Source organism: Cloeon dipterum, chromosome 2 (genome assembly GCF_949628265.1).
Source record: "Cloeon dipterum chromosome 2, ieCloDipt1.1, whole genome shotgun sequence".
In the NCBI taxonomy this organism is placed as follows: Eukaryota; Metazoa; Arthropoda; class Insecta; order Ephemeroptera; family Baetidae; genus Cloeon; species Cloeon dipterum.
Genome location: NC_088787.1, coordinates 348311 through 376254, shown reverse-complemented (window position 1 = coordinate 376254; position 27944 = coordinate 348311). Strand labels below are relative to the sequence as shown.

The following is a 27944-nucleotide window of genomic DNA, read 5'->3' as shown; positions in this document are numbered from 1 at the left end:
CAGGCAAAGGTGCGGGAATTAAAGAGCGGAGGGCGGAGGCGGCACCTGTCGGCGCGCTGCGGAAGGCGGCTGACCTTGCGGCCGAGGTTGATGACCAAAGGCAGCAGCGAGGCAGGTTGGTGCGGCGCGCGCGCTCAGCTCAGGTTCATTCGAATGCCGGCGCCCGAGCCGCCCTGAGCCTCCAGCGCGCGCGACATGTGGTCCTCCTCGGCCGCCAGCGACCATGCCTACCCTTCCCTCAGGGCCTACCACTCCTACCCTGTGAGTACCATTTTTTATTTCGATAAATTTCATTTTATAATTTTTTATTTATTGGTCGCGGCTTGAGAGTCAGTGACACCCGCAGGTTTGCGTGCGGGTCGCGCTTCCTAATTGCTTTTTTCATTCACGCCGTGTGTCATCTTCTCTAATTATTTTATATTTTTTCCGCCTCGTACGCTTTTCGGTTTTATTTTTCAAGGAAAAGGTCAGGCCACGAATTCAAGGTTGCAAGAGAAGCTCACATCTCGTCGCTAATTGACTTTGAAACAGAAGCCGAATTTTGGCAATACCGAAAAATGTTTCATCGGCTTTGATTGTGCTCGAGCGGAATTTTCCCAAATGTTTGGCTAATTATGCGCGGCGGCGGTGTTAGCAATTTTCCCACAGACGAAGAGAAGAAGAAGAAGAAGAAGAGGAAGAGTTGTTTTCGCCTTGCGAGAGACGAGAGTCGAGTGCAGGGATAGGGATCATTGGCCTGGCTGTCGGCGCGGCCACTTTTGCTCTCCGATCGCCGCCGCAGCCGCCGCTCCGCCGCCCGACAACAACAACAAATAATAAATTTGCAATATAATAACTACTCCAATTTCGCATTGGCAACGCTCGGCCGCGCGCCCAGACACAAAAATTCGGCAATTTTCCGAGCGAACGCGTGCTGTGGCCGTCGACACGCTCGATCGGCGCGCCTCCTTTTTTCTGCCAAATTAACAACAATGACACTTTGCCGAATGGACGAATTCATTCATTCCGCTGAGATCTTTATTCGCGGCGCTTTTAAATTGTGATACAAAAAATCCAGGGTTTAGCAAAAGGATGGAGAGAACGAGTAAATTTTTAAAAAATAATCACCCCGGGCCGGATTGCGATCTGTTTTGAAGCTGCGCAGTAAATTTTTGCGCATTTTAAGCATGCGCAGTATGTTAGGATCGCTTCATAATTTTACAGGAAACCCGAAAATCATCACTGCGCATGCGTGACCCAAATTAAAACCTGCTGCGCAGTCTAAAAAGAGGCGTGCTGACCTAATAATTTCATTCCCGCGTATTTTGTAACATTTCCATTCGCCTTCTAACGATTAATTTGCTAATTGCAGGCGTTATCAGCTGTTTGTAAAGAAATTATATTGGAATTTTACAGCTGCGCAGTAAAGTTGTGCGCATCCTAAGCATGCGCAGTGAGTTCAGATCGCTTTTAAATCTTACAGGGAGCCTGAAACTCATCACTGCGCATGCGTGACCCAAATTAAAACCTTCTGCGCAGTCGTAATTCCCACCGGGGTCCGGATTGCAATCTGTGTTGGTTTTCCCACCGGTCAGAAGTCAATATGGCGTTGAAATAATGGAGGCAAATCAGGAGACAGTCCAGCGGCCAATTAGAAGCGTCGAAAAAGAGGCGTGCCCACCTAATAATTTAATTCCCGCGCATTTTTTTTACATTTCCATCAGCCTGATGAGCCATCTAACGGTCGATTCGCCAATTACCGGGCCAATCAGCGGTTAGTAAAGAAATTTTACGTTTGTAATTTTCCCGCCGTGCTCTACCAGACGCCATATCTGCGCCAATCTTTAAATTAATTTATTCAAAATAAAACAAAACTGCAAACCTAAATGAAAAACAAAAAATCCGCGCGTGTTACCGTTTTCCTGAGAGAAGCATCTGTCCAAATTGCCAGCTTGCTCCTGTGGATTGAAGGCAGATAAAATAATAAAGCATTTCCGCGGTGCACAATCTGCAATCTGTCGCACGCGGGTCATTTTTTGAAGAAAACGGAACCTGTTATGGGTGCTGTTATGAATATTCGAGAGATACAGTTGTCGCGCCTCCGCGTTTGGTGCAGCTGTCCTCTCGCGCGGCGCACGAGAATGCGAATCACGATTCTAAATTGGCACGCGGCCCAATCGGACAGCACTCGCTGCGTTCATTCACTCGGCGCCAATTCGGAAATAATTCAAATTCCTGGGATCGATTTGCGGTTGCGCCGGACGGTTGTCGACCCCCTCGAATTAATGTTTTGCTCGAGAAGAGGCGCTAATCGCTTTATTTGCCTTTGCATCAATAATTTCGGAAGTTAACGCGCGGAAAACGAGATAAAAATGAGTTTTCGCAGTTGTCGGGGTTGTTGGCTGCGCGATTTGCGAGAACGCGACCGCGACCTTTGAAACTCATCAGCGGAATTAGCGAGGCGCGAACGACAAACAGCGAGTGCGACGAGATTTTCTCACGACTTTTGCTCTCGAGACGCCGCACGCTGCGAAGAATCATAAAATTAATCGCGTTGCGTGCCGACGAGACGCACTGATTAAAAAACCAGATTGTTTACCTCGCGCAAGTTCAAGTGCAGCCAAAAATTTGACAGATTTTCGCTTTTAATTATATTCGTCTTCAAATTTTTGGTACTGGTCACATGTTTTCGGGCAAAATTTTAATTTTAAGCTTCAGTTTAAAATATTTCGAGCTCTTTTTAACATTTAAAAAATTAACAACGCAGAATATTAGAAGATGGAGTTGCATTTTTGCGCATTGCAGAATTGGCAAATTAATCCGAATGGTTGGGATGATTTTTAATCGCATCTTGGGCCTTGAGCTCGTCTCCTTGCGTAAAATAAAAAAACAATTTGCGTTTGACGTGGCTGCGGTCGAAATGCGATTCCAGCTCGTAGTGAAACCCGAATCCTCGGCAAAAAATCACACGCGGCACTTATATAAAATTGCTGTCCAGAAAACTCTATCGAGGGAGATTAATTATGGAAATTTAGTTAAAATATTTATTTAAAAAAAATCAATTCTCTAGGCCGAAGATTTCTTCTCGCTAAGTTTTATTATTTCAGAGTTGTAAAGTTCGAAATGGCTTGTGGTTTGACGTTTGGAGGATCAATTTGTCATTAAAGAAAAGATAAAATGAAATTACGAAACGCCTTCGTTGAAAACTGGCAGGCAGGCAATTTTTCTTCGAGGAATAATTGCATTTGTCTGTAATGTGCGATAAAGGCGGCGAATGGGCGGCCACTTTGTTGGGCATTTTCGCAAAAATCGAGTTACGTGGCTCGGCGGCACGAGTGTTTTCGACAGAAGCGGCGGCGCTCGAGGTGAGATCGGGTTGCCAAGGGCGAAATCATCTTCATTTCTCGGCGCAGCATCCCAGCCGAGATGCAAAACAAAACAAAAGAATCGTTTGCTTCGACGCCCTTGGCCCACGCATCACGCGTTCGCGCTTATTTCCCGGGAAAATCGGGCCAGCTGTTTTGCCGGCCTTGCGATAAATAAAATAGGAAAATATATTTATGATTTACGAGACGTCAACAAAGACGCGTACTTCTTCCTTCTAATTCCTTCTTTGGAAACTCGTTCGCCGCCGCGCGCGCTCTGACGTCGCTCCATCATTTCTCGGCTCGGAAAAGGGCAAAATTTTCATTTCGCTCGCTCTCAAGGCTGCTGTTAATTTCCTCTCATCTAAAATTAATTGATTTAATTTAATTTATAAATTTGTCGTGTTTGCTCGGTCCTTGGCGACGCGGCAGACGTTTCGACAAACAAACAAAAGGAAAAAAAGGCAGGTACGTTGTTGAGGCAAGCGCGCGGTCGTTGGTAATCGATGACACGGTTCTCTGCTTTCCCAGTGAGCAGAGGCGCAGAGAAACAAGCAATTAATGGTCCAAGCAAAGCAATGAATGGCCGAGACAAGATCAAAAAGAGGAAGATGAGGCAAAGCGAAGGTCCCTCGCTGATGTAACGCCGCGCCAAGGTCGCTTTTCCTTCGTCGCACGCACACACACAGCACCCATAAATCGCACACTTTTTTTCATTTATCTCGCTTCTAGAGGAACAATTCACTGCGATGATAAATTTAAAAAAAAGACAGTAATTTGGCATTATTGGCGTTTCCCTTGCCATTGACGTGAGAGCTTCTGAAAGCCGGCTACAGGTGGCGCTCTGCAGTTTAAAAATTTTATTTGAAGCGAAATGAGCAAAAGACCGTCTTTGATGAGGTTTCTGAGCCCACTAATCGATTCCTGAGGGTCGAATTAGATAAAATGGACCTTTTTTCCGTTAAAAACGTCCAGGAGCGACGTGCGAATTTTTTTCCCCGCCAAAACAAATGAATGCGAGGACTGCGCATGCGTGAAGATGTGAAAAAGAAGACATTCGTACCTGCGGTCTCTCTGCAAGTGCTCAAACAAGCTCTCACACATGCGCAGTTCTCGAAAATACGTTCATTTTGTTTTGGCGGGAAAAAAATTCGCACGTCGCGCTGCACTTTTTTAACGGAAAAAATGTCCATGTTACCTAATTCGACCCTCAGGAATCGATTGGTGGGCTCAGACACTTTGTCAGAGACGGCCCTTTAATTTTAATTTAAAAAAACTGAATTTTTAGCCTGTCAACTGCCGTCTTTAATTAATTCCTTTGTGTCAAGGACAATTAATCAGGTCTAATTAAAAGCTTCCGTGAGATTTAGACAATGAAGGGCCTCCTCGGTGATTAATTTGAATTAATAATAAATTTTAATCGCGGCGTTTGATTAATTAATTAGCTGCGATCGATGGAGCGTGCATGCAAATGCGAACACAATGGACGGAAAATTGCGTCAACCTTGTTTCTACGTAATTCTCATTGAGCCGCGCCGCGCGGCGACACGATTCATAGCAAAGGTGAACCCTGACGTAACTCCTGCAGAATTTTTGCGTCATTCCTTCGGGTTTTCGATTTTTAATAATTTTCCTCATGTTTTTTGTTTGTTTTTTGCTCTGCGCAGGGAGGCAGCGAGACGACGTGGTCGCAGCACTCGGCCGGCGGCAAAGGTCGCGGCCACCTGTGGACGGCGCTGCTCGTCTTCATGGTGTGCATCGTGACCCTGGCCGTGCTCAGCGTCGTCGCACTCGCGCTCGTTCTCTCAGGTACCAACTTTAATCTCGTTTCATTTCAATAATTCAATTTGTATGCAGAAATATAAATTACTTCTCTTCCTCATCACAGATAAAATAATGAGATTTTAATGTCGAGTGTTGTGTGTTGTGTTGTCGTTCGTTTCGCAGGATGCACGCGCGCCAATGTCATTAGCATTTTAGCATTGCTGATTTCGTTTTACAACAATCGCACGCGCGCGTGTATGCTCGTAACGGCGCCGCCCGCCGCCACACAGCCAACAAAATGATAACAATTTTATTTTCCTCTCGCTTCTCACTTCCGAAAATCCGAGCGCATGCGTGAAAACTCATCACTACAAATAACGCTTTTTTCTCCCCTCTCTAACGTGGTCCCTTTGGCGCAGAGGATAGCGCGCTGGACTTCTAATCCAGAGGTCATGGGTTCGATCCCCATAAGGGATGGCTTTTTGCATCGATCAATTGTTTCTTTTTAATAACGGGATTATTTCTGTAACAGGCTACAGTGCGGGAAAAGCGACCAGTTCCTCGGACACGCGGCCCTCGGCCTCCTGGGGCGAGGATGCAGCAGACGAAGCGCCGATCAAGTACTCTGACTTGCCGCAAAGACAAATCATTTTGCAGGTAATGCCTCACCAAATGTAAAATACAAAACTGACGGTTTAAAATCACAGAAAATTTTATTTTTAGCGGATATATAAAATAAAAATCGGAAAAGCAGCAAGAATTTTTGCATTCAGCCAATAGGCGTCTAGGATTCTGCGGGAGCAAAGAATTCTTTAATAATTATGCTTTCTTCAATTATTATTCATTCACAGTTAAAAATTCTTTGACTAAAAAAATAATCGGCGCTGATTGGCTGGCTCATCGCGATTGTCAACAGCTGCCTCGGTTGCCTAGCAACATCTCAAATTGCGCGGTAGCGTTTTGAGTCAGCCAATCAGCGTCGAGGATTTTGCGAGCACAGAATTCTTAATGATTTCTCCGATTTGAGTGTTTCTGCGACTTTTAATCGAAAAATTCTCATTTTTCTTTCTGCAGACTTCCAAGCCACCGGTGCCTCCACCACCCCCTCCGCCCCCATCGAGCAGCATGGCGCCGACCCCGAGCACAGCGGCCCCCAGGACGACCAGCCCTCGCCCGAGCAGCCCGCGGACGGCCGCCCCCGCCCCAAAACGGCCGCCGCAGGTGACGCCACCCCCTTACGAGGTGCGCGGCGGCGTCGACTTCGAGTGGACGCCGCTGGCCAGGCCGTCAGGTGGCGTTGTCGGCGCTGCAGTGGGCGTGGCCGAGCCCGCGGTGGGCGTGGCCGAGGTTAGCGGCCTCCCGGAGGCGGCAGAGCTGCCGTCGCGGTCGTACAGCGGCCTCCGGCTGCGTCCGATGCCCACGCTGTTCCCTGCGGCGTCTCAGGGCACCGACCCTGCGCCGCCGACCTCCTCGACCACGCCCTCCACCCCCGAGGAGCCCGCCGAGGTGGACTCGCCCTTCTTCCAGGCGTCGCTGACCACCCCGCGGCCCCGCATCAGCGCCACCTACAAGCAGGAGCAGCAGCAGGCCGTCCTCACCAACACGCACGTCAGGGTGCAAGAGACCGACCGCCACCTGAGCCAGGACGACTCGATCAAGATGGCCGGCGTCCACTACAACCCTGTCACCAGGGTGGAAGCCCAAGAAGAAGATGAACAAGTCGAAACTGTGAGTCCTTATTAGATTATTCTGAGCATGCGCAGAAGAATCTTGGTTGTTTTACGCATGCGCAGAAGTGATTTTTGCTTTTATAACGCATGCGCAGGGATGCTCACTCGAACTCTATAAATTAAATTTCATTTTTTTTTGTTTTTACATAGACGAGCGATGAGGAGGTGCCGAGCAGCACGATCCCAGTGTTCGTGGTGGAGTCTAACGACGGTGACGAGGCGGTGACCGAGCCTATTTTCACCATCGACACGGCCGAAACGACGACCGCCGACACCGAGGCGACCACTCCCGCGGCCCTGGCGGCCGTGGCCAAGGTGAGCATGCCGCGGCCGGTGGCCGCCGGGCAGCGCACGGCCGAGGTGGACCCCGTGAAAGCGAGTCTGCTGCTCTTCCCGAGCAGGGAGCCCAAGTCGGGGCCGCCGTCCAAGCAGTCCGTCCTGCCCGCCTTCCCCAAGAGCGAGTTCAACAGCGTGCCCGCCTTCCTCCGCAGGAACAACACCCTGAAGGCCACCTCGACCACCACCACTGCGGTAATCAACCCTAGAATAATTAAATTTCGTTCGTGTTGCGGAAATTTGGCCGATCGATCGCCCAGCCCACTGGTATGTCCCTCTGCATCGCGTGCGTGAGTGAAGTTAGCTTTAGGAGAGGTCTATCAGATGGAGCTAACGTCACTCCGATCAGCTGACTTGTGCGCGCTATGCAGAGGGATATAAAAATGGGCGGGGCGAGGGATCGGCCAAATTTCCGCGACACTATTGGTGAATTAACCGATTTTTATGACCCTTTGATGCCGGAAGATTGAAAAATTAAGAGATTTCCGATTAAAACCCCTGAAAATTTAATTTCTAACGATTTTTCAATTGGCAGGCACCGGTAACGGTGATCACGATGTCCGAGTCGTCGTCCAACTGCAGCTGCGCAAACCGTCTGGAGGCGCAGGGCCTTTCGCGCAAGCTCTGTGACGGCATTGTTGACTGCTGGGACTTTTCGGACGAAACCTCATGCGGTCAGTTTAAATTTCGCGCTCATAACGGTTGGAAACTGAGTCTCTGATTGGCCCGCAGAGTGGTGCGAGGAGGGGCAGTACGTGTGCGCGCGCAGCAGGGCCTGCGTGCCGCGCGAAAAGCTGTGCGACGGCCACAAGGACTGTCCCTTCGGCGACGACGAGCGCACCTGCGTCGCCATCGTGCCCCACGCCGACTCCGCCAACGCTGTCCACTACTACGACGAAGGTTTGTGGACACACACCCTGATATCAACACACTTGATCCCCTCCTAATGATAGAGTGGTGGTTGGAACAGTCGATAAAAGCCAAAAGGCTTGACTTCCATACATTGAAGGGGGTCAAGTGTGTGTCTTACAAAATTTATTTAATTATCGGCCTTTAACATTACTTTAGAACAGCGTTTTTGCTTACCTTACGGGGAAATATGATTATTTTAGGCATTTTAATGGTGCAGCAGAAGGGTGAGTGGGGTCCATTGTGCATGGAGATGCTGGAGGAGTCGTCGTTGCGGCTCGGCAACGTGGCTAGGGCCGTCTGCAAGTCGCTCACCTACCAGTAAGCTCGAAAGAAAATAAAAAATTGCTAGAAAATAGAACGGCTTGATTTTTAGCGACTTTGACTTGGCCGAGCAGGTCGTCGACCCTGCCATCAGCGGACCTTTCTTCCAGTTTAACTTCGAGAGGAACGGCAGCAGGGGTGCCACTCCCAGGTACAATCAAAGGCTTATTCAAATATTGTAATACAAATAAATTTGTAGGTTAGCAGTGACGTCATCCAAGTGCATGAGCAAGACGGCAATCCGGCTTGGCTGCAACGAGCTGCAGTGCGGCGAACGTCCTTTAGCTGTCAATCAATGGTCCAGGTAAGAGTTTAAAGGATCGAATATTCATACATAATAAAAACTTTAAAGGAATAGCTGCATCCACCATTTTGAACATTAAAATCCTGGATATGCCTGTTTTAAATCCTCTGCCAATAATAAATAAAAAACCCACCATTTTGAATTTTAAAAATTCCCGCCACGAGCGGGACGCCGCACGGAGGGGAATGAGGTGCATGTAGAGCATTTTGAGTGAAGAATACCAGGTCTCGTGCTTCCAGGGTGGTGGGCGGGAGCAACGCGGGCCCTGGCGCGTGGCCGTGGCAGGCGGCCATGTACAAGGAGGGCCAGTTCCAGTGCGGCGCGAGTCTGGTGGGCGCGTCCTGGCTGCTGTCGGCCGGCCACTGCTTCGCGCACAGCCTCGACGCGCACTGGGTGGCGCGGCTGGGCGCCCTGCGCAGGGGCACCGACCTGCCGTCCCCCTTCGAGCAAACGCGTCGCGTCGCCAGGGTCGTCCTGCACCCTGGCTACCTCGACAAGGGCTTCCTCAACGACCTGGCCCTTCTGCGCATGGAGCGGCCCGTCGAATTCAGCGACTACGTCCGCCCCATCTGCCTGCCGCAGGCCAGCCCTGAGCCGGACCCTGAGCCCGCCCAGGACGCCGAGCACTGCCTCGTCGTCGGCTGGGGCCAGCTCTCCGAAGTCGGACGCATTTTCCGTGAGTGCCCTTTGACTTTTTAATACAAAATGGCTGACATTTCGTCATTCCAGCGGACACCCTTCAGGAGGTTTCGCTGCCGGTGATCTCTGCGGAGGAGTGTCGCCGGCGGACCGTATTCCTGCCGCTGTACAAGGTCACGGACGACATGCTGTGCGCGGGGCTGGAGCGCGGAGGCCGCGACGCGTGTCTCGGCGACTCGGGAGGGCCGCTCATGTGCCGCGACCGCCGCTCGCACGCCTGGCGCCTCACCGGCATCACCAGCAACGGCTATGGCTGCGGCAGGGCCAACCGGCCCGGCGTCTACACCAAGGTGGCCAACTACCTCGACTGGATCAACGCTGTCCTCGATGCCCCGTAAGCACTCTGATTTCTCGTTGCCATGAGCGAACGTCGGTGAAGCCGATAGAAGGCGCTCAACTCGATTTAAAATTTATCTTGAGACTGATTTAGGTTCCTTTGCCCTGAAATGCTGGTAAGACCGTGTTTGACGAAGATTCTCAGCCCAGCAATCGATTCCTGAGGGTCGAATTAGTCAGAATGAACAATTTTTCCGTTAAAAAAGTCCAGCGCGACGTGCGAACTTTTTTTCCCGCCAAAATAAAATGAACGTTTTTGCGAGAACTGCGCATGTGTGAGAGCTGGTTTGAGCACTTGCAGAGAGACCACTTGTACGAATGACTTCTTTGGTAGATCCAGCCAGCTCTCACGCATGCGCAGTTCTCGCAAATACGTCCATATTGTTTTGGCGGGAAAAAAATTTTCCCGTTTTTAACTGAAAGATTCGAAATTTTACCTGATTAGACCCTCAGGAATCGATTGGTGGGATCAGAAACCTCGTCAAAGACAGTCTTCAACCCTTTGCTTTAAATAAAATTAAAGCTGCGGAGCGCCACCTGTAGCCGGCTGTCAGAAGCTTCCAACGGCAACGGAAATGCTAAATTCCTTAAATTTCTCAGGATGGACTCGAAGCAGGAGAGGAAGGAGACGGCGTGTCCGAGCGGACAGCGGCGTTGCGCCCTTGGACAGTGCATGGCGGTGGCGGCGGCGGACCAGTGCGACCGCGACTTCTGCCTGCCGCCCTGAAAAGAACGCAACCTTTGACAGAGACAAAGCAGTGTGTGATTTTCACCCGAAAAAAGTGCTCACTAGGTGTTAAGGCGAAAAAGACTTATATAAATTGTTTCTCTCTTTTATTTTATTTATTGTGGAGATGCGTGTTCCATAAAAAAACACGATCGAGGCTCAAACCCGCCTTTTTCTTCACCACTTTTCCCCGTTCGGCTGCACGGTCAGCTCGTGAACCTTCGAAATCGAGAAATAAATTATATTTTAATAAATTTTAACGAAAAAAAATGCTAACCTGGACATGGGGCGGCGCCGTGAGGACGTAGATGACGGCGTCGGCGATGTCCTTGGGCTCGAGGCACACGTTTTCGCTGAAAATGGCGTCGTTGGTCTCTTGAGGAACGCCGCTGTTGGCGAAAATGTTGGTCCGCACCAGCCCGGGGCTCACGCTCTAATTATTACAATTAAATTTATTTTTAAAATTTATCGGCGCGCATACGGAGACGCGGATCTTGGTGCCGATGTCCCTGAGCTCCCTGCGGAGGCCCTCGGTGAGCACCCTGACGGCGTGTTTGCTGGCGGCGTACATGTAGTTGCCCTCGGGCTCCTGCACGATCGACTGGCCGGACGTGCTGTTGATGTGCACGATGTGGCCGTCCACGCCCGTCCGACGCATCAAACGCACCGCCTCGCGCGTGAACAAACTCAGGCCCAGCACGTTCACCTCCAGCGTCCGACGCAAGTCCTCGGTCTTCCCGTCTGTTTCAAATTTTATCAAAGACCGCCTTTGGTGAACATTTTGAGCCCACCAATCGATTCCTGAGGGTCGAATTTGTTAGGGTGGATGTTTTTCCCGTTAAAAACAGTGCAGCGTGACGTGCGAACTTTTTTTCCCGCCAAAACAAATGAATGCGAGAAGTGCGCAAGCGGATCTGACAAAGAAGTCATTCGCACAGGCAGTTCTCAAAGCAGCTGTGACGCGTGCGCAGTACTCTGTCATATTGTTTTGGCGGGAAAAAAATTCGCACATCGCGCTGCACTTTTCAAGCGTAAAAAACCATCAATTCTACCTAATTTGACCCTCAGGAATCGATTAGTGGGCTCAGAAATGTCAAATTAATTTTTAATTAGTAAAATTGAATAAAAAAATATAACGAACCGTAGAGGGTGGCGTGAGGGCAGGTGGCAGCGTTGTTGACGAGGAAATGCAGTTTTCCGAAGGTTTTCTCGACAAAGGCGATGACCCTGTCGATGTCCTCCTCGCGGGTGTTGTCGCACTGCAGCGGGTGGACGCGGCCCTCGACGCCCTTTTCACGCAGCCACTCGGCCGCCCATTCCTGAATTTCCATCAAATAATTTTCTCTCGATCAGTTTAATTAATCGTGCGTTTTTAACCTGGATTTTGGCGACGTTCCTGGCCACCGGAACGACGACGGCGCCTTCGTCGGCCAGTTGGCGCGCGATTGCGGCGCCGATGCCCTCGCTGGCGCCGACCACGACGCCCACCTTGCCCTGCAGCCGCTGCATCCTCGACTGAATCAACTCTGATTATTTTTCATCGAGCCTAATCTCGCTCCGCTCTCGAGTGTGCGGGTCGCCCTTTACACGTGGTAAATGAATTTTATTTAAATAAAAGAAAATTGACAAAATCGATCAAAATATTCTTGAACAACGCCATCATTTTCTGAATTTGATTTTAAAAGTGGTCAAGGTTAAGCAAAACAACCATTTTGAACTTAAATTTGCTTCAATATGGCGGCAAGTTGTACTTTAAGAGACGAATTTCCCGCTTTGAGCGAACCTTTTTTCGCTTGGCGGAGGACCACGGAGGCACTGATTGGCCCGGCGGCGGTATACGTCACATTTGGCCAATCAGAACGTCCGCGGTCCTCCGCCGAGCGAAAATAGATCCCATTTTGTCTGCGAATTTCTCGTTCTTCACTCAAATTGAGAAGTCTGCCTGTTTTTAAACCGTCATTTCTAAGAAATCATTAACATTTACGGGTCAAAAGATGATATTTTCATTTAGTTCAAGAACCAGGACATTAAAATTTTCTTAATAAATGACGTTTAAATAAATTTAAAACGCCATACCTGAATTTTTGGAAGATCGGAGGGCTACCCACGGTCCATTAGCCGAATTGAGCGTGATAAGGGCTCGTTGAAACAAATAAAGAGGCCCTTCATCTCGCGCCAGATTAGAATATTGATAGAGTGACGCACCCAAAAAAATCTCAATTAAGTGCAACACATTATTTTTATTAATTATTAAGTCTGAGGTGAAAATAAAATACAGCCACTGTCGGAACGAGTCTTTGGGGTGCTCTAACAATTAAATAAATAGGGTTAGGGTTGGGGGGTGGAGTCAGAAGTCGAGATCGAGTTGGGTTTCGATGCAGGCGAGGCGGCGCTTGTGCCTCGTCAGCTTCATCTTGACGTAGAAGCCGCCGTTGAGCAGGTAGTCGGGCAGCAGCACCGCCGGACTCGACAAGTTGAACTCGAGCGGCGGCATCGCGTACAAACCCTTGGGGATGGGGCAGGCGCAGGCCCGCCACGCGCTTGTCGTGTTGTAGTCGGCCGGGCGGCCGTCCAGCGACGGCGCCGGACACACGGAGCCGTCCCGCGGCAGCAGCTCCGGCGAACACACGTCCGGCACCGAGCACGAGTCGCCCGGACACGGCAGCTGCACCCACGTGCTGCCCAGGCCCAGCGGAAGCGCCACTTCCTTCTCCACCTGCACCGACATCTGACGCCAAAACAGCACAAAATCGGTTATAATTAATTATTGCCCATCTCAGGGTACGGTACCCTGAAAAAGGTCGTCAGGTGGTAGGACTCACCCAGACCTTTCATTTGAGACCTCGTGAACTTGAAATCCATCAACCCGGCGAATTTTAACAAAATAAAAACCATTTTTACACGTAAGAAAAAACAGTAAAAAATGAATTTTAATTTTTCTACGGGCGCTAAATATCTAAAAATCGGTTTCTAGACCGGCGTTGCACTTGCACGTGCGATGAAATAGGTGAAAACCCATTTTGGGTCCCCGTTCGGAAAGAAATACCGAATTTTCCATTTCCTAATGGAGAAAAATCCAAAAATCCCCAAAATTCATGATTTTTTATTTTCAAAACCTATCTAGTCCTAAGATTTTAATTCAATTGGATCTTAATTGTTCTCTAAATTATTCCAGGCTGCATAACCGGGAAAAATCTCGGTTATGGTTACATAATTATTTGAAAAATTTGACTTTTTCCTAAATTTAGCCCTTTAAAAAATCGTATTAATTCGAAAATTGGTCCGATTTTTTAAATTGAACACAGGAAGACGTGCCCCATTGAGGGGCATTGAACGGTGCCAAAATCATTGCCCTACGGCCCATAGGACCCCGGCTGGCCCCAAAAACAAAAATTTCGAAATGTCACAAATCACGTTTTTGGACCTTTTAAATTCAATAAATTAGCTTCTATGGGTCGTAGAGGCAAAAACCAAAGTTTGTTGGACTCGTGGTAAAATTTTGCGTCGAATGGACTGTATAATTACCTTGATGGGCGGCTGGATGGCTTCCTTGACGAGCAGGGCCATTTCGGCTCGCATGATTCCCGGCACCTTGACAGGGTTGGGCAGCAGTTCCAGCTTCTGCAGGCGCATCGGGTCCTTTTTGCTGCCGCACGAGCGCCACTCGAGCGCCGCGGTACCTGAACGCGCCGCACGCACCGCAGCCTGCACCAAAATTTAAAAATAAATTTAGTCCGGAACGTCACTGAGAATTTAAATAAAATTTAGACTCTTGGAATGTGAACGCTGGACCGTTTTGCTGTGTTCTGGTTGAGCAGGTTTGTGCTTTTCATTGAATAAAAGTGGAAAAAGTGCATTTTGGCCAAGGTTGAGTTGCGAGTGAATCAAACGCGGCCTTGCGAGCCGTTCACTCCGATCGAGATGCAAAAAGCGCTCGCTCTCGAAAGTGATTTACCCGCCGCCGCGAATAATTGCCAACACACAACACCAGAGAAAGCAGCGTCTTTTTTCTTGCAAAATCGGTCTAGCGCCGTGAATGGCACCGATTATTTTCGTTCCGCGATCCTCACAAATTATTTCCGCATTTTTTTTAAATGGAAATGGTAAATGTTTAATTTAAATAAAAATTTTAATTTTTTCAAGCATTAAAAAAATATTTGAACTCTCTCCTCTAACTGAACAAAATATAATTTAAATCCAATTGATTTGTAATTTAAATTAATTTGAAATTGAAATGACGCAGAGAAACATTTCGAAAGAGAATTTCGCGGTCAGTGTGTCAGTCGAGCGAGCATGGGAATAAATTAAACTTTCGATTCGAACGAACGCAGATATTGAAATATTCGAAATACGGACCCTTGGGTGTCTGGGGGCGGCGAGGGCGGCGGCCTCGAGCAGCGAGGCGTGCGAGGCGGCCAGCAGGGCGGCCAGGGCGGCGGCCAACGGCAGCAACCTCATGTCTCTTCTTCTTCCTCGGAGGCGGCGGCGGCGATCACGACGACGACAGAGAAAGCTTTGCTTTGCTTTACTCTCGGCGGCCGAGCGCAACCTCGATTCCTGCCGTTTCTCCTCCCGCCATTCACCCGCCGCAAATCCCACTCCGCCGCGATTCATCGACATTCAATGAAAAAATTTAATAAATAAAAGACGCATTCCAATTTCCTGAAATTCTCCATCTGATTTTGTGCAGATTAAAATTCGAATATTAGTTTGGGAAATATATTGTGAACCACGTAGAGATGGTTAAAATAATGCATTTCTGAATAAATCACCGGGGTCAGGATTCACGCGCCGCGCAGATATGGCGTCTCGTAGAGTAAGGCGGGAAAAATCACAAAAATAGCTTCAGCAAAATGCATATTTTTTATGTTATTTCTTTATGAACAGCTGATTAGCCCATTAATTGGCGAATCGATCGTTAGATGGCACGTCAGGCGAATGGAAATGAAACAAAATACGCGGGAATTAAATTATTAGGTCGGCACGCCCCTTTATCCTGATTGGCCTCCATTATTTCGACGCCATATTCATTTCTGACCGGCGGAAACCAAACTAGATCTCAAATCCGGACCCCGGTGGGAATTACGACTGCGCAGAAGGTTTTAATTCGAGTCACGCATGCGCAGTGATAATTTTCTGCCTCCCTGAAAGATTAAGAAGCGATTTGAACATACTGCGCATGGTTAAGATGCGCACACGTTTACTGCGCAGCTTCAAAACGGGCGAATATTCAAAAAATTATAAATTTCAACGCCAGATTGACTTCTGACCGGAAGAAACCAACACAGATCGCAACCCGGCCCCCGGTGGAGTAAATAAATTATAGATTTATTATAGGTTAAAAATATATATATAATTAAATTTGTTTTCAAAATTTGTTGCTTGTAAATTAAGCGTCAAAACGTCACTTTTATTTTCATTGTCAACACGTGTTGAGAAAAATTAATTTGAAAAACTCTGGGCATATTTGAAATTTTATTTCAATCAAAATTACTGTCTACGCTGGATTTTCTTGGAATTTTTAAAGGCGTGTGAATGTAGTGGCTCTAAAATTTACGAAAAGAAGCGTGGAAGGTGCCTTATTGCTAAGAAAACAATTTAATTTTATAGGTAAAAAACAATTTGAGATTTTACAGAAAAAAATAAAAAGCATAAATAATATTTATTTTTGAAAACATGTGTTCGCCTTATGCAAGGGAATATTTTCTTGGACCCTGGATAAACCTCCTAGCAGTCTCAGGTACATAGGGGAGTTGCGTTCGCAGCGCCACAGTTTGGACGTGCGCTATAGCCAATTCTCCTTGTATTCCAGAAATCTTTCCATCCCGCATCTAGCTGCAGGAGAGGCAACACTAGCACGCATCAAGCAGCCATCTTTCTCGCCACCTAAAACACCACGTGTCAAAAATTCCTCGCTTTTCGGCTGTTTCTACCCCTAAAGCAACGCGCAGTGGTTGGCTCTCTGCAACGCTCTATTCAGGTAATTAATTGATATTTAAATTCAGGAATATTTTCTTTGACCCTGGATAAACCTCCTAGCAGTCTCAGGGATATAGAGGAGATGCGTTCGCAGCGCCACAGCTCAGAGGTGTGCTATAGCCGATGCTCTTTGTATTCCAGAATACATTCCATTCAGCATAGATTAAATTGAATTTCAGCATCCGCAGCTGCAGGAGAGGCAACAATAGCACACGCATCAAGCAGCCGTCTTTCTCGCCACCAAAAACACCACGTGTCAAAAATTCCTGCGGATTTTACTCGCTTTTCGGCTGTTTCTACCCCTACATCAACGCGTGGTGGTTGAAATAATAACAGGATTTGCTCTCTGCAACGCTCTATTCAGGTAATTAATTGATATTGATTCATTTAATTTAATAATCCCGATCTGTAAACCGGCTCCCTAATTCCCTATGCTCGCGGGTTAAAAAATTGGCAAAACCGCGCCGAAACGCGCCAAACCCGGCAAATCAACGTGCGGGGGTTTGAAATCAAGTGGCCGAGGACCAGGATCTCCCTAATGTTGATAGGACAAATAAAAAAAATAATCAGAATATCTTTACACTTTTTGCGACGGTTTTAGGGGGTGGAGGGGGCTGTCAGGGGCGGCGAGTGGTTGAATCCTACGCAGAATTTTGCAGAGAGTACGGGGAACATTCGTTTTTGATCGTGCCACCCATAGGAGCTTGAGCTATGAATTTTTAAAGTTGAAAAAACACGCATCGCGACATTTCAAAATTTTTGTTCCCGGGGCCTGGCCGGGGCCCAGTGGGTCGGCGGGGGTTTTTTCTGCACCAAACGATCCTCCTCGACAATGCCGGTCTGCTCGTGTTTAGTTTTTCAAAATCGGATAATTTTTCGGGACGCGGTGTCATTTTTTCGGCGAGATTTTTAAAAAAGTCAAATATTTCACAAAATTTGTTCATCCTCACCCGTATTTTAATTGAATATGCCGCCTAGCAATCTCGAATAAAAATTATTTTGGGGGATTTTTTTCAAAATCGTTTGAAGGGTTTGGCTTGAGCGGTGCTGCAATGGAAAATGCGTGTTTTTGCCAAAAGCTGCAAATTCCGGCCGCTGCATCTCGCGATTGGGGAATTAAATCGAGCAAAACTCACGATAAAATTGTAAACAGTTAATCTGGCTATGCTTTAAGACCAAGTATCACCCGATTCCATTAGCGAATTTCTAGAAGATTGATTTTGAATATTGAAAAACGTGATTTTTGGACTTCGCTCATAAGATTAAAAATTGAAATAGAAAATTGGCGATTTTTTCAAAACGCCAACTCCAAATGGAAAGCCAGTGACTCCACCCAACGCTGGTGACCACCTCCCATCTGCGTAGCAATTTTCTATTTTTTCGAGCAAATTGAAAAATTAAAATTCGAGTTTTTCTGGTTTTTGAGCTGGTTGTCGACAAAGTTCACCAGCCGAGAATGGTTTAATAATTTACCAAAAAATTCGACGTTTCAAACTACCCTCGACCACGACCACTCATTGGATAGGTAATCGTTTCGGCTTTCGTGGGCAGTAACCTGATGACCTTTTTCAGGGTACCGCGACCTGAGATTGCTCCAGAGGCTGTTTTTTATGCTTATTTTTTGCACTTTCTGGCACAGTTGGCGGTACTTTGACTTCGCCCGCCAACGACCTTCCTCAGGTCGATGCTTTTACGTGGTTTTGCCGGCTTAGTCGCTACTTTATGGATACTTTGACCTACTTTTGGTCATATAATTGACAAATTGGGCAGAAAACTGACTGAGCGTTTAAAGCGAGCCGCGACGCGCATGCGCCCTGCGCAGATCTACGTCCCTTTTTTCCTTAAAAAATTAATTAACTTCCAGAAAATCGTGTAACCAACTTTTGGTGATTTTTAATTGCCTCGAAAAGATGCTGAAATTTTGAATTAATTAGTTTGCACTGCCGGGAATACATTTCTCTTCAGTTAATTAAATTAACTTTTATGAACACTGTTTCTTCGTGACTCAAATTTTGCTAACTTCCATTCCATGCAGGAAGATCATCATGGACAACAAGGAGAAATTGAAGTTCGCCGAAAACAAGTTGCAGGCTTTGAACATCAAGCCCGTTGCTGTCAAGAGTTTGCAGCAGTTGGCCGCCGAGACAGTTCGACACAATGCTCCGCTTTACCTGTACAACAAGGAACGCACCTTGCTTCTAACAAGCTTATGTATGACGCTAAAATCACGTGAAAGTAAAAATTTATTAATTAATAATTTATTAAAATTGCAGCAAACGACGTGAAAAATCTAGTGTTGGATAGACTTATTAGAACTGAGTACGGCGGACCAAACGGCATTCCAAATACCGAATTCGTCGATTATTTTCAAGCGTTTTCCGATTTGCTTAATTGGAAAACGACGGAAATGGACCTCGACGCACTGATGACATTTTGCCGCAAGAAGTTGCGCGCAAAATTCTATAAAAAGGTTTGTGTAAATTAAATTTAAATTTAAAGAACGCCTTTGATGACGTTTCTGAGCCCACCAATCGATTTCTGAGGATCGAATTAGGTAAAGAGGAATTTTTTTCCATTAAAAAAGCCTAGCGCAACTTTATTTCCCACCAAAATAAATGAATGAACCAGCTGCGTATGGTTCTGACATAGAATTCGGTCTATCTGCAAGTGCTCAAACCAGCTGTGACGCATGCGCAACTCTTGCATTCATTTGTTTTGGCGGGAAAAAAGTTCGCGCATCGCGTTGCAATTTTTTAACGGAAAAAACATATTTTCTGACTATTTTGACCCTCAGGAATCGATTGTTTGGCTGAGGGACCTCGCAAAATTTGTCTTTCTTTAACCAACATCATTTTTTTGTGTAGGCTCTGTATCTCCTGGCAGAAAAATCAACCCATCTGCAAACTCTGGAGATTACGAAAAACTGGAACGCGATCATCGGCGAGCAACACGTGCTTAGGTCGGTTTGCAGGCTGCGCAACCTCCAGACCCTGACCGCGCCTGACCTCTACCTGGACCTGAGCGACGTGATGCACACGTGCAAGGAGCTCGAGTACCTTACGCACATTGAGCTCAAAGGAATAAACGTGTGCGGGGCGAACTACCAACACGTTGATGAATTTAAAAAGTGCTTGTCGCGTCTGGAGGTTTTCCTGTTCATGCCAGTAGCAGATTTGAGCGAGGGAAAAGACAAATTCAGGAGGCACTGCATCAAACACCTGCCAAACGTGCAGATATTTGAATGCCGCGTGGAGAAGCAAGAACTTCCTCTCGGCTTCCTGGAAAAGGACGATCTGCCCTTTGAAGCGTCTGCCCTGCAGCACTTGTACACAGTTCCCACTATGATGCCGTTGGACCAATTTTTCCCCGAGGTCAAGTCCCTCAAGGTCCTCTACTGGGTGGTGCCCGAGGAGAAAATCGACTCGCTGCTGAACTTTGGACACGTTGAGTGCCTCGAGTTGAACTGCAGCTACGACGTCGAAAACGTGGTGGACAAGTTTGTGGCGTCCTATGGGCGTGGGCTTCTTGAGTTGAACATTAGTGGCGGACCCAACAGCCTTTACCTCAATGAGATTGGTGAATCGTGTCCACTGCTGAGGAAGCTGTCAATTGCCGATGTCATCATTGAAAATGAATATGGCAGCAGGCCAGCAGTATTCCCGACAATCACGGAATTCAGCTGGACAATTTCCAGGTAATTGATCAATTTACTGATTTTATATTGAGGCACTAATAACATTTTAAATTCTTTTAGCAACCAATCGAGATATTTGCTGTCTGGTCTTCTGCGTTCGTTGCCGAATTTGGAGCGGCTGGCACTCAAGAAGACGCGAGTTGGGAGCTTCGAGTTGGAAGACCTGCAAAAAGTGGCAGAACTCGTGGCTGAAGGGCAATTGGGGAAGCGCCTCGAGTCTTTCACGCTGAATTTCGGCGTTTATTCAGTTGAACTGCACGGACTGGCTACTGACACTTTGAGTGCGTTTGCAGAACTGATCAAGAACTCGAGTGTTTTCCTGCCGAATTTCAGCACGGTTGAATTGAGCATCAATTTAGGAAGGGAATTCCTGCCGATGCTGCCTCGACGCGGCACTGTCCTCCACTACACTCCGCTTGTTCCTTTCTCCAAGGAAATTATGCTGCTTGGTGGCGAGCAGAACTTTTTGCAATTTCTTTTTGCTTTCAGAAGCACAGAATGAACTACATTTCACGACTTTCATGACATTTTGGCTGTGATCTTAATTGTTAAGTGTTGTAATTATGCGTGTAATATATTTAATAATTTAAAAGTATCGATTTGTATTTGACCATGTCGATCACAGAACCCTGCAAGGAAATCAAGAATCCAATTGTGCCGTGGACGCAGCCAGGTTGGGTCGCGGTGTTCAATTTTCCTTCTCACCTGGCAAAGGTTAACAAACTGTTCTCTAAACACGAACTGGAGCATTCGAAAATTATAGAAAACCTGATTGAACACCATCAGGTGGCGGCCACTCTGCAATAGCAGGCTAATAGAGTTGCTCTCGTCGTGGCAATACAAATCAAAAAATACTAATGTTCAGGGTTTTGGCAAAAAGTAAAACTAGGAATCAATTTCCCTGAAAACATTTAATATCCAACTACTACTCGAGTCTAAATTATTTTTAGGTCACAGAGCTTTGTATAAAAGTTGGGCAGGCGCAGGTGCACTCCCAGGTTGGTTCGCAGTTTTCGCCCTTCCATCCAACCTTTGCAAAGGCACTCTTCAAACCTTAGGCAGTCTGACGCTTGTTGCACGAACAGGAGGATCCTATAAAAACATCGAGACAAGTTCAAAATGGGGTTCATTTTGTTAGATTGGCGACCGATTGGCCAAAATTCGTATTAATAACTGACCTGGCGAGTCCTCGATTGATTTTGTGCCGACTGCAGCTTTCAAAAGTCTGCATCTGGGTTCTCTTTTGTTATCAAACACCGTCATCCAGAGGGTTCCGTTTTGGTCCAGGGCAAAAGTAAACGGCAAAGCATGTTCCAAACCAGTGACCTAAAACCAATTAATTCACAGACGTAAAAATTAAGAGTTTTACCGAAAAACAGGCTGAGCTCACACTCTATTCTCAGCAGGCGTAATTGAACTAAGAGAATCGATACAACAAATCTAAGAATAATAAAATTTGGTTTCAAACCTGATGAAAACGATGATCCCGAAATGGCTGAGAAGTGTTCCAAGAGTATATAGAATTATTGTCCAAAAATGCGGCGTACATAATCCCGTGGTTGTCAATCAGCATTCTGTACGATTGAACTGCATCCCAGGTTCCGATTAGCTTTGGTTCTGCAGTTCGAGTTCCGTTCCTGAGAGCGGAAACGTAAATTGCATACAGTTTATTGGAGTTGTCTTTGCCAAGGTAGAGCTGCTGCCTCGGTTCCTGATCCTTAGGGGAAAGGGCGACGGAGAAAACGTCGATTCCTGGCGTGTCCACTATCCGAGAGTCTTTTCTTTCTAAACTAAACACGAGAATGTAATCGTCACCCCAAAACGTGATGTAGGCCAAGGTTTCATTGGGCGTTTCGTCGAGCACAAAATCGTGCATCCTGTTGGCTCGAAAAGGTAAGCGATGAAGCAGTTCGGTTTTGTTGTTGCTCAAGTCGAAAATCCACAGTTTGGCAGTGCAATTGATACTGCACTCGTCGAGAACCCACAGCCTGCCGATGGAGTCCACTTGAAGGCCTTGTGCCATGTGGAACTTGTTGCAGTTTCCTGATCCCTGAGAGAAGAAATAAAATCAATGACCTGCAGATTCAGAGCAATGTGTAAACCGGAATTTGCAACTTACATTAAGATGCATGTCCCACGAAGGGAATGGAGTGAGCTTTGGGGGTGCAGAGGACGCGCTGCTCGTCGGCAAAGACACCAGACTCACCGGAATGCCTGGAAATTTCTCAAGGCTGAGGAAGATCCTTGATCCGTAGACAGCCATGAAACGAGGTTCAATAGTCCCTAGTCTGAAAGTTCCGTCTTTCACGGCCTGCGTCCTGCTTTCCTCCGACGGCCACTCGAAGTCCAATTCATTCCACTCAAAGACTTGATTGAAGATTGAGGCGGTGGCCATGGCCAGCGATGAAAAGCCGAGCAGGAAAATGGCGACGAAAAACGGAGCCATTCTTCAATAAGCTTCTTCCAACTGTTCACAAAATGAATGAATCGCTTAATTACCAGTATTGGTGCGGTGCGCTGCTCTTTTCGACTAATCGCATAATTTGAGAGCGCTTTTTTATATCAGAGAAGATCCGGAGAGGAAAGGGCAAACGATTTCGTCACTAGGGTCACGGGTCAAACTGCGAAAATATTGTTTGCTGTTGCCGAGCAGCTCTTTCTGGCCAAAGTGTATAAATTCAGTGCTCATGGAAGCGAGGAAAATAATTTTTTAAATATATTTGCGGTTTTCATTCTTATATACAGTCCAACTGCCGCAAATATGTATATTGTATGTGATCCTTGGTTTATATACGAGCAACTATGGTGTTGAAATGAACATAATGCCACTCGAAATCAGTTGGTGATAAAAACAGATAAATTATAATAAGCTATTTTTCCGCTGACGATTTTATTCAATTGTTATACTTTGTGTTTGGTACACAAAATTAAAATCAATTTAGAATCGCTAGTTTTACGCACGTATATATTATGGATAAATATGTAATTAGGGGAATGTTATAATTTTAACAAAGCTATTGGTGGGGCTCGCCATCGATAGAAAGGATTCGGGGATAAAGTTCAGAGCCAGAAGGCGATGGAATGACTTGATCGTAAATATATGTGGGTCAGAATAAGGCCTGGCAGTTCCAGGCTTGACTTGGCCAGAAGTGGAGGCGACGGGAGGAGCGACGTCGTCGTAAATGTCCTCGTCCAACTGTTCGCGTTCGACTACGTTATCAGGAGGAAAAAACGGACATTTCCTGGAGTTCATTTCTCGTCCGGGCGGCGGTTTTCTTCAACCTTTTCACCCATAGAGCCAGCCACAAAATAATGCAACATGAAATCATGCAGGAAACGGCCAAGCAGACCAAATATGAGATATTGAACTCGTTTTTTTCGATGGAATCTTCGTATATTTTTGTAGGGTAATTTGAGGAAACTCTTCCGCACCCTGTACAAACAGAAAACATTTTTATAAAGATACACGTTGAAAATCTAACTGGCAGCTCAATAATTGGCAGGAATTTAAAGGATTAAATTGTTTAAGAAATGAAGTGTCTTCCCTGGATTTTATCATCTCTAGTGCCCCCTTTGTGATGGTATTTATTGGTGAATTAAGAGAAGTGCATTACCTTTGGGAGCAATGATGAGGTCGTTGTACAAGTACGTCTTCGCTCCGACTGCCCCGCGAAGGAGCCGAAAATTTGTCGTTTTTCCTTCATCTTTGGTCAGGATCCAAAGATTATTACACGTGTCAAAGGCGAAACTGAACGGAAAGCTATAAGTAGTCAGTCGCTCATCCTACAACAATCCAAAATACGAAGGAAGGATCCATATTAAGTGAACCCCTGTTTGGCAAGTGGTCTTCAGATCTTGATGAAATTCGGTGAAGATGATGCCCTAGGGAACCTAAGTTAAACCCTAAAATATTAGGTCAAAATTCCAAAAATTGTTCATTTTACAGGGGTTCAAAGTTTGAGATTTTTGAAAAAGGTGATGTTTTCAGCGATTTGTAACTTGGACTCTGTTTATAGTAAACACAAAAATTAGGTATCCAAAATATTTTACGTTTGATGCCAAACAACTTTCCCACGATGACCAACTTCGTAGGTCAAAGGTCAAGGTCACTAAATTGGGGTCAAACTTTTCAAAAAAATCCCACATACCCAAGTACATAAAATTTGGGAAATTCAAAATAGCCAAAATGTGCCTCATATCCATGGTAACAACATATAAAAAATTGGCGATACGTTTTTTTTTTCGTTTTCGAGATATTTTGAATTGATTGTTAAAATCGATGTTTTCCGGGTCTTCTGATCATAAGTAAAAACACGTTTTCCGCTTAATCTCAGCTTCTATGGGTCCGATTTACAAAAACCGCACACCGTTTGATACGTAATGACCTCCCCTAGGTAATGCAAGTGATCATAAGGGTGCCCACCCCCTTCAAACCCTTAAGCACCCCCTGGAAATCCGAAAAAATTATTTTTTCATATTTTTAACCTCTATCTCGACAAATTAAGCGTGATACCAATCAAGTATGTCCCAAAATAGTTACAATAATAAATATTATTATTTTCTTTGTAGAGGAAACCTTCAAAAAAATAAAATTGCTAATATGAAGATATTAAAAAAATATTTAAGGTTTATTTAAAAAATAGCATTAAATCGGGTTTTCGTTTATTCAAAATAACTTGATTAATCTTTATTTATTAATATTTTAACAAAAAATTATTAAATGCAACCAATTCAAATATCTGAAATTGCACACAATATGCATCAAATAATGATGGTTGCACATAAATTATTGGTTGCATTTATTTATAATAATAAAAGAACAGTGTGAAATATTAAATTTATTTTTAAAATATTAATAAATAAAGATTAATCAAGTTATTTTGAATAAACGAAAACCCGATTTAATGCTATTTTTTAAATAAACCTTAAATATTTTTTTAATATCTTCATATTAGCAATTTTATTTTTTTGAAGGTTTCCTCTACAAAGAAAATAATAATATTTATTATTGTAACTATTTTGGGACATACTTGATTGGTATCACGCTTAATTTGTCGAGATAGAGGTTAAAAATATGAAAAAATAATTTTTTCGGATTTCCAGGGGGTGCTTAAGGGTTTGAAGGGGGTGGGCACCCTTATGATCACTTGCATTACCTAGGGGAGGTCATTACGTATCAAACGGTGTGCGGTTTTTGTAAATCGGACCCATAGAAGCTGAGATTAAGCGGAAAACGTGTTTTTACTTATGATCAGAAGACCCGGAAAACATCGATTTTAACAATCAATTCAAAATATCTCGAAAACGAAAAAAAAACGTATCGCCAATTTTTTATATGTTGTTACCATGGATATGAGGCACATTTTGGCTATTTTGAATTTCCCAAATTTTATGTACTTGGGTATGTGGGATTTTTTTGAAAAGTTTGACCCCAATTTAGTGACCTTGACCTTTGACCTACGAAGTTGGTCATCGTGGGAAAGTTGTTTGGCATCAAACGTAAAATATTTTGGATACCTAATTTTTGTGTTTACTATAAACAGAGTCCAAGTTACAAATCGCTGAAAACATCACCTTTTTCAAAAATCTCAAACTTTGAACCCCTGTAAAATGAACAATTTTTGGAATTTTGACCTAATATTTTAGGGTTTAACTTAGGTTCCCTAGGGCATCATCTTCACCGAATTTCATCAAGATCTGAAGACCACTTGCCAAACAGGGGTTCACTTAATATGGATCCTTCCCGAACTATTTAAAGTGCATAATAATTGGAAAATAATGCATTTTTAATGGAGGAACATTGCTATAGCAAACACTTTTTTTGTTCTTTTTGTTTGATAGAAAAAATATTCTACCAGCAAAAATAAAAAAAATTCCCGTCAATCAATCCAAAAATTCGTCTAAAACTACTCATTATGATATTTCTAGGAAAGTTAAAATATTTGAAAATATTTATCTTTATTTGGCCTCTTCTTTATGAATATTTAATATAAATCAAACATTGAATTGGCTCAAATTCAACTTTCCCCAAGAAAAAATACCTTGTAGATTTGTTCTTCCTTGAAGGGAGCAGTGGTGTCCCAAGTGCCAACGTATTTCAAGTTATCGAGGTCAAAATATAATTTCCCTTTGTTGTCCATGAGCATTCTTAAGGAGCCGGCTGTCTTTTTGCCAACCAGAGTAGGGGTCAAAGGATATTTTCTTCCCCTCGTCCTTAATTCCGAAAGGGGAACTGAATATAGTCCTGTTTCCAAGGTAGATGCCAGGTAGACCAATTCTTTTCCCTTTATTGGCGAAAGGGCAATACAACTAATTCTGATGTCCTTAATTTGGATTGCCCAAGAAACTTTCTCCTTGAGGCTAAATACGATCATGTTTCCCGACATATAGTCAGGAATGTACGCAAAAGTGTCGTTCGGTCGCTCATCAAGGACCAGGGATTTCAGATCCCTGTTGCTGAAATCATGACTGACGTCCTCATTGGTGAATTGATGGACCAGGATGACCGAATCGTTTTCCGTTAGGTCAAAAATTCAGAGCTTTGCTGGACAAAACTCATTTCCGTCATCGACGGCCCAAAGGCGACCACAAACGTCAGCCACCATGCCCCTGATACGCTGAATGGTCGTGCAGTTTCCTCTTTCCTATAAAAATTAAATAAAAAATCAAGTTCATTAATACACATTATTTCATGGATGGCCGAAAAAATAATTCTCAAAAGGCAAGAAATTTTTAATTTAATCTCTTAACCGTTTTGCTATTTTTATCAGTCTTCCACACTTTTAAAAGATGAAAAAACCGACCTCAAATAATCAATATACAAAATAATATTGGTTTTGGTTGAGTGAAATCACATATTTTCTTACGTGCATTCTCCACGAAGGATATGGATTCAGTTTCGGAGACCCTGAAGACGCAGTGAGTGGCAACCAGGTTAAGGTAAACGGAGTTGGGGAATTTCCCGATTTTAAAATGCTGATGAACACTCTCTCCCCGTAAACGACATGCTCAGATGGAAAAACTTTTGTTTTATTATAGTCTCCCTTTCTCTCAGCTTCTTTTCGAAAATCTTCTGAAGGCCACACAAAGTCGAAATTTTCCCACTCAAAAACGGCGGTGAAGTTGACGGAGGCCGCGGACAGGCCGAGCAGAAAAGCCAAAAGGAGGATCAAACTCATCGTTGAAGTACTGCGGGTCAAAAAATGAATAAATGCACTACAAAGGGTGACACAGTAATTAATGTCAATAATACTTGAGTATGCAAAAGATACGAAAAATATTTTGCAGATAATTGAAAAGTAAAAACTTTAATTCTGATTATTTCATAATTACAAACCCAGCAAACGATTAAAGAAATAGAAGCAAACATGCGTGTATAATCATTTGTAATGAAAATAGCGGACGAAAACTTACCTATGGTTGACTGTGAATAGATCAAGTGTGGCCATGTTCAAAACTGGGAAAAAATGATTTTATCAAGGCAAGCCTTTTCTTTTAGAGCGAGACATCACAAGTAATAGATTTTGCAAACCGGCGAGTGAGCCTAAATTAATCAGCAGCCTTATCTGAGTGGCCTGCGATATGGCGCAATCTCCGAACAAACAATATTAATAAAAGACCATAGAAAATGATATATAGTTCGATAGGCGACTTGTTTCAATTAAACAAATGAATCGTGTATCTGTGAAGTGAAATAATCATGATTTGTTTTCTGGGAAAGGTCTGCTCATTTACTTGTCAAATTCGATGAATTCTCACATTGAATTGTACCATAATTATTGCTTTTTTGGCAAGTATT

At 45.0% G+C, this 27944-nt stretch overlaps 5 protein-coding genes and 1 non-coding gene across 7 annotated transcripts; 3 read left to right on the top strand and 3 right to left on the bottom strand.

Moving 5' to 3' along the window:
• Positions 1 to 131: 131 nt before the first annotated feature.
• Positions 132 to 10637, top strand: LOC135935098 (serine protease nudel-like). Of its 2 annotated transcripts, none has more exons than XM_065477172.1 (13): positions 132 to 261; positions 5012 to 5153; positions 5641 to 5765; positions 6183 to 6836; positions 6989 to 7369; positions 7710 to 7848; positions 7907 to 8074; positions 8287 to 8404; positions 8460 to 8558; positions 8607 to 8711; positions 8951 to 9387; positions 9441 to 9744; positions 10347 to 10637. In XM_065477172.1, exons 1-13 carry the CDS (start codon positions 196 to 198, stop codon positions 10471 to 10473), a joined length of 2865 nt encoding a protein of 954 aa, XP_065333244.1. In that variant the 5' UTR covers positions 132 to 195; the 3' UTR covers positions 10474 to 10637. The 2 variants fall into 2 exon arrangements, with proteins under 2 accessions (XP_065333244.1, XP_065333243.1); XM_065477171.1 differs by having other exon boundaries at positions 8936 to 9387.
• Positions 5513 to 5585, top strand: TRNAR-UCU (transfer RNA arginine (anticodon UCU)). The gene has a single exon. It is a non-coding gene; the product is annotated as a tRNA-Arg (tRNA).
• Positions 10559 to 12543, bottom strand: LOC135935106 (farnesol dehydrogenase-like). Its single transcript, XM_065477181.1, has 5 exons — positions 11851 to 12543; positions 11615 to 11792; positions 10955 to 11214; positions 10751 to 10906; positions 10559 to 10692 (listed from the first exon to the last, which is right to left on the bottom strand). Exons 1-5 carry the CDS (start codon positions 11980 to 11982, stop codon positions 10651 to 10653), a joined length of 768 nt encoding a protein of 255 aa, XP_065333253.1. The 5' UTR covers positions 11983 to 12543; the 3' UTR covers positions 10559 to 10650.
• Positions 12544 to 12693: 150 nt separating this feature from the next.
• On the bottom strand, positions 12694 to 14990 carry LOC135935108 (ganglioside GM2 activator-like). Its single transcript, XM_065477183.1, has 3 exons — positions 14830 to 14990; positions 13999 to 14178; positions 12694 to 13201 (listed from the first exon to the last, which is right to left on the bottom strand). The coding sequence occupies exons 1-3, from the start codon at positions 14929 to 14931 to the stop codon at positions 12821 to 12823; spliced, it is 663 nt and encodes a 220-aa protein (XP_065333255.1). The 5' UTR covers positions 14932 to 14990; the 3' UTR covers positions 12694 to 12820.
• An 11-nt stretch (positions 14991 to 15001) lies between these two features.
• Positions 15002 to 20732, top strand: LOC135935100 (uncharacterized). The gene is made up of 5 exons (XM_065477174.1): positions 15002 to 16816; positions 18488 to 18663; positions 18726 to 18922; positions 19317 to 20146; positions 20207 to 20732. Exons 2-5 carry the CDS (start codon positions 18498 to 18500, stop codon positions 20646 to 20648), a joined length of 1635 nt encoding a protein of 544 aa, XP_065333246.1. The 5' UTR covers positions 15002 to 16816; positions 18488 to 18497; the 3' UTR covers positions 20649 to 20732.
• Positions 20733 to 21038: 306 nt separating this feature from the next.
• Positions 21039 to 22663, bottom strand: LOC135936315 (protein yellow-like). The gene is made up of 4 exons (XM_065479077.1): positions 22266 to 22663; positions 21615 to 22196; positions 21325 to 21472; positions 21039 to 21238 (listed from the first exon to the last, which is right to left on the bottom strand). The coding sequence occupies exons 1-4, from the start codon at positions 22590 to 22592 to the stop codon at positions 21201 to 21203; spliced, it is 1095 nt and encodes a 364-aa protein (XP_065335149.1). The 5' UTR covers positions 22593 to 22663; the 3' UTR covers positions 21039 to 21200.
• Between the last annotated feature and the right edge of the window lie 5281 nt (positions 22664 to 27944).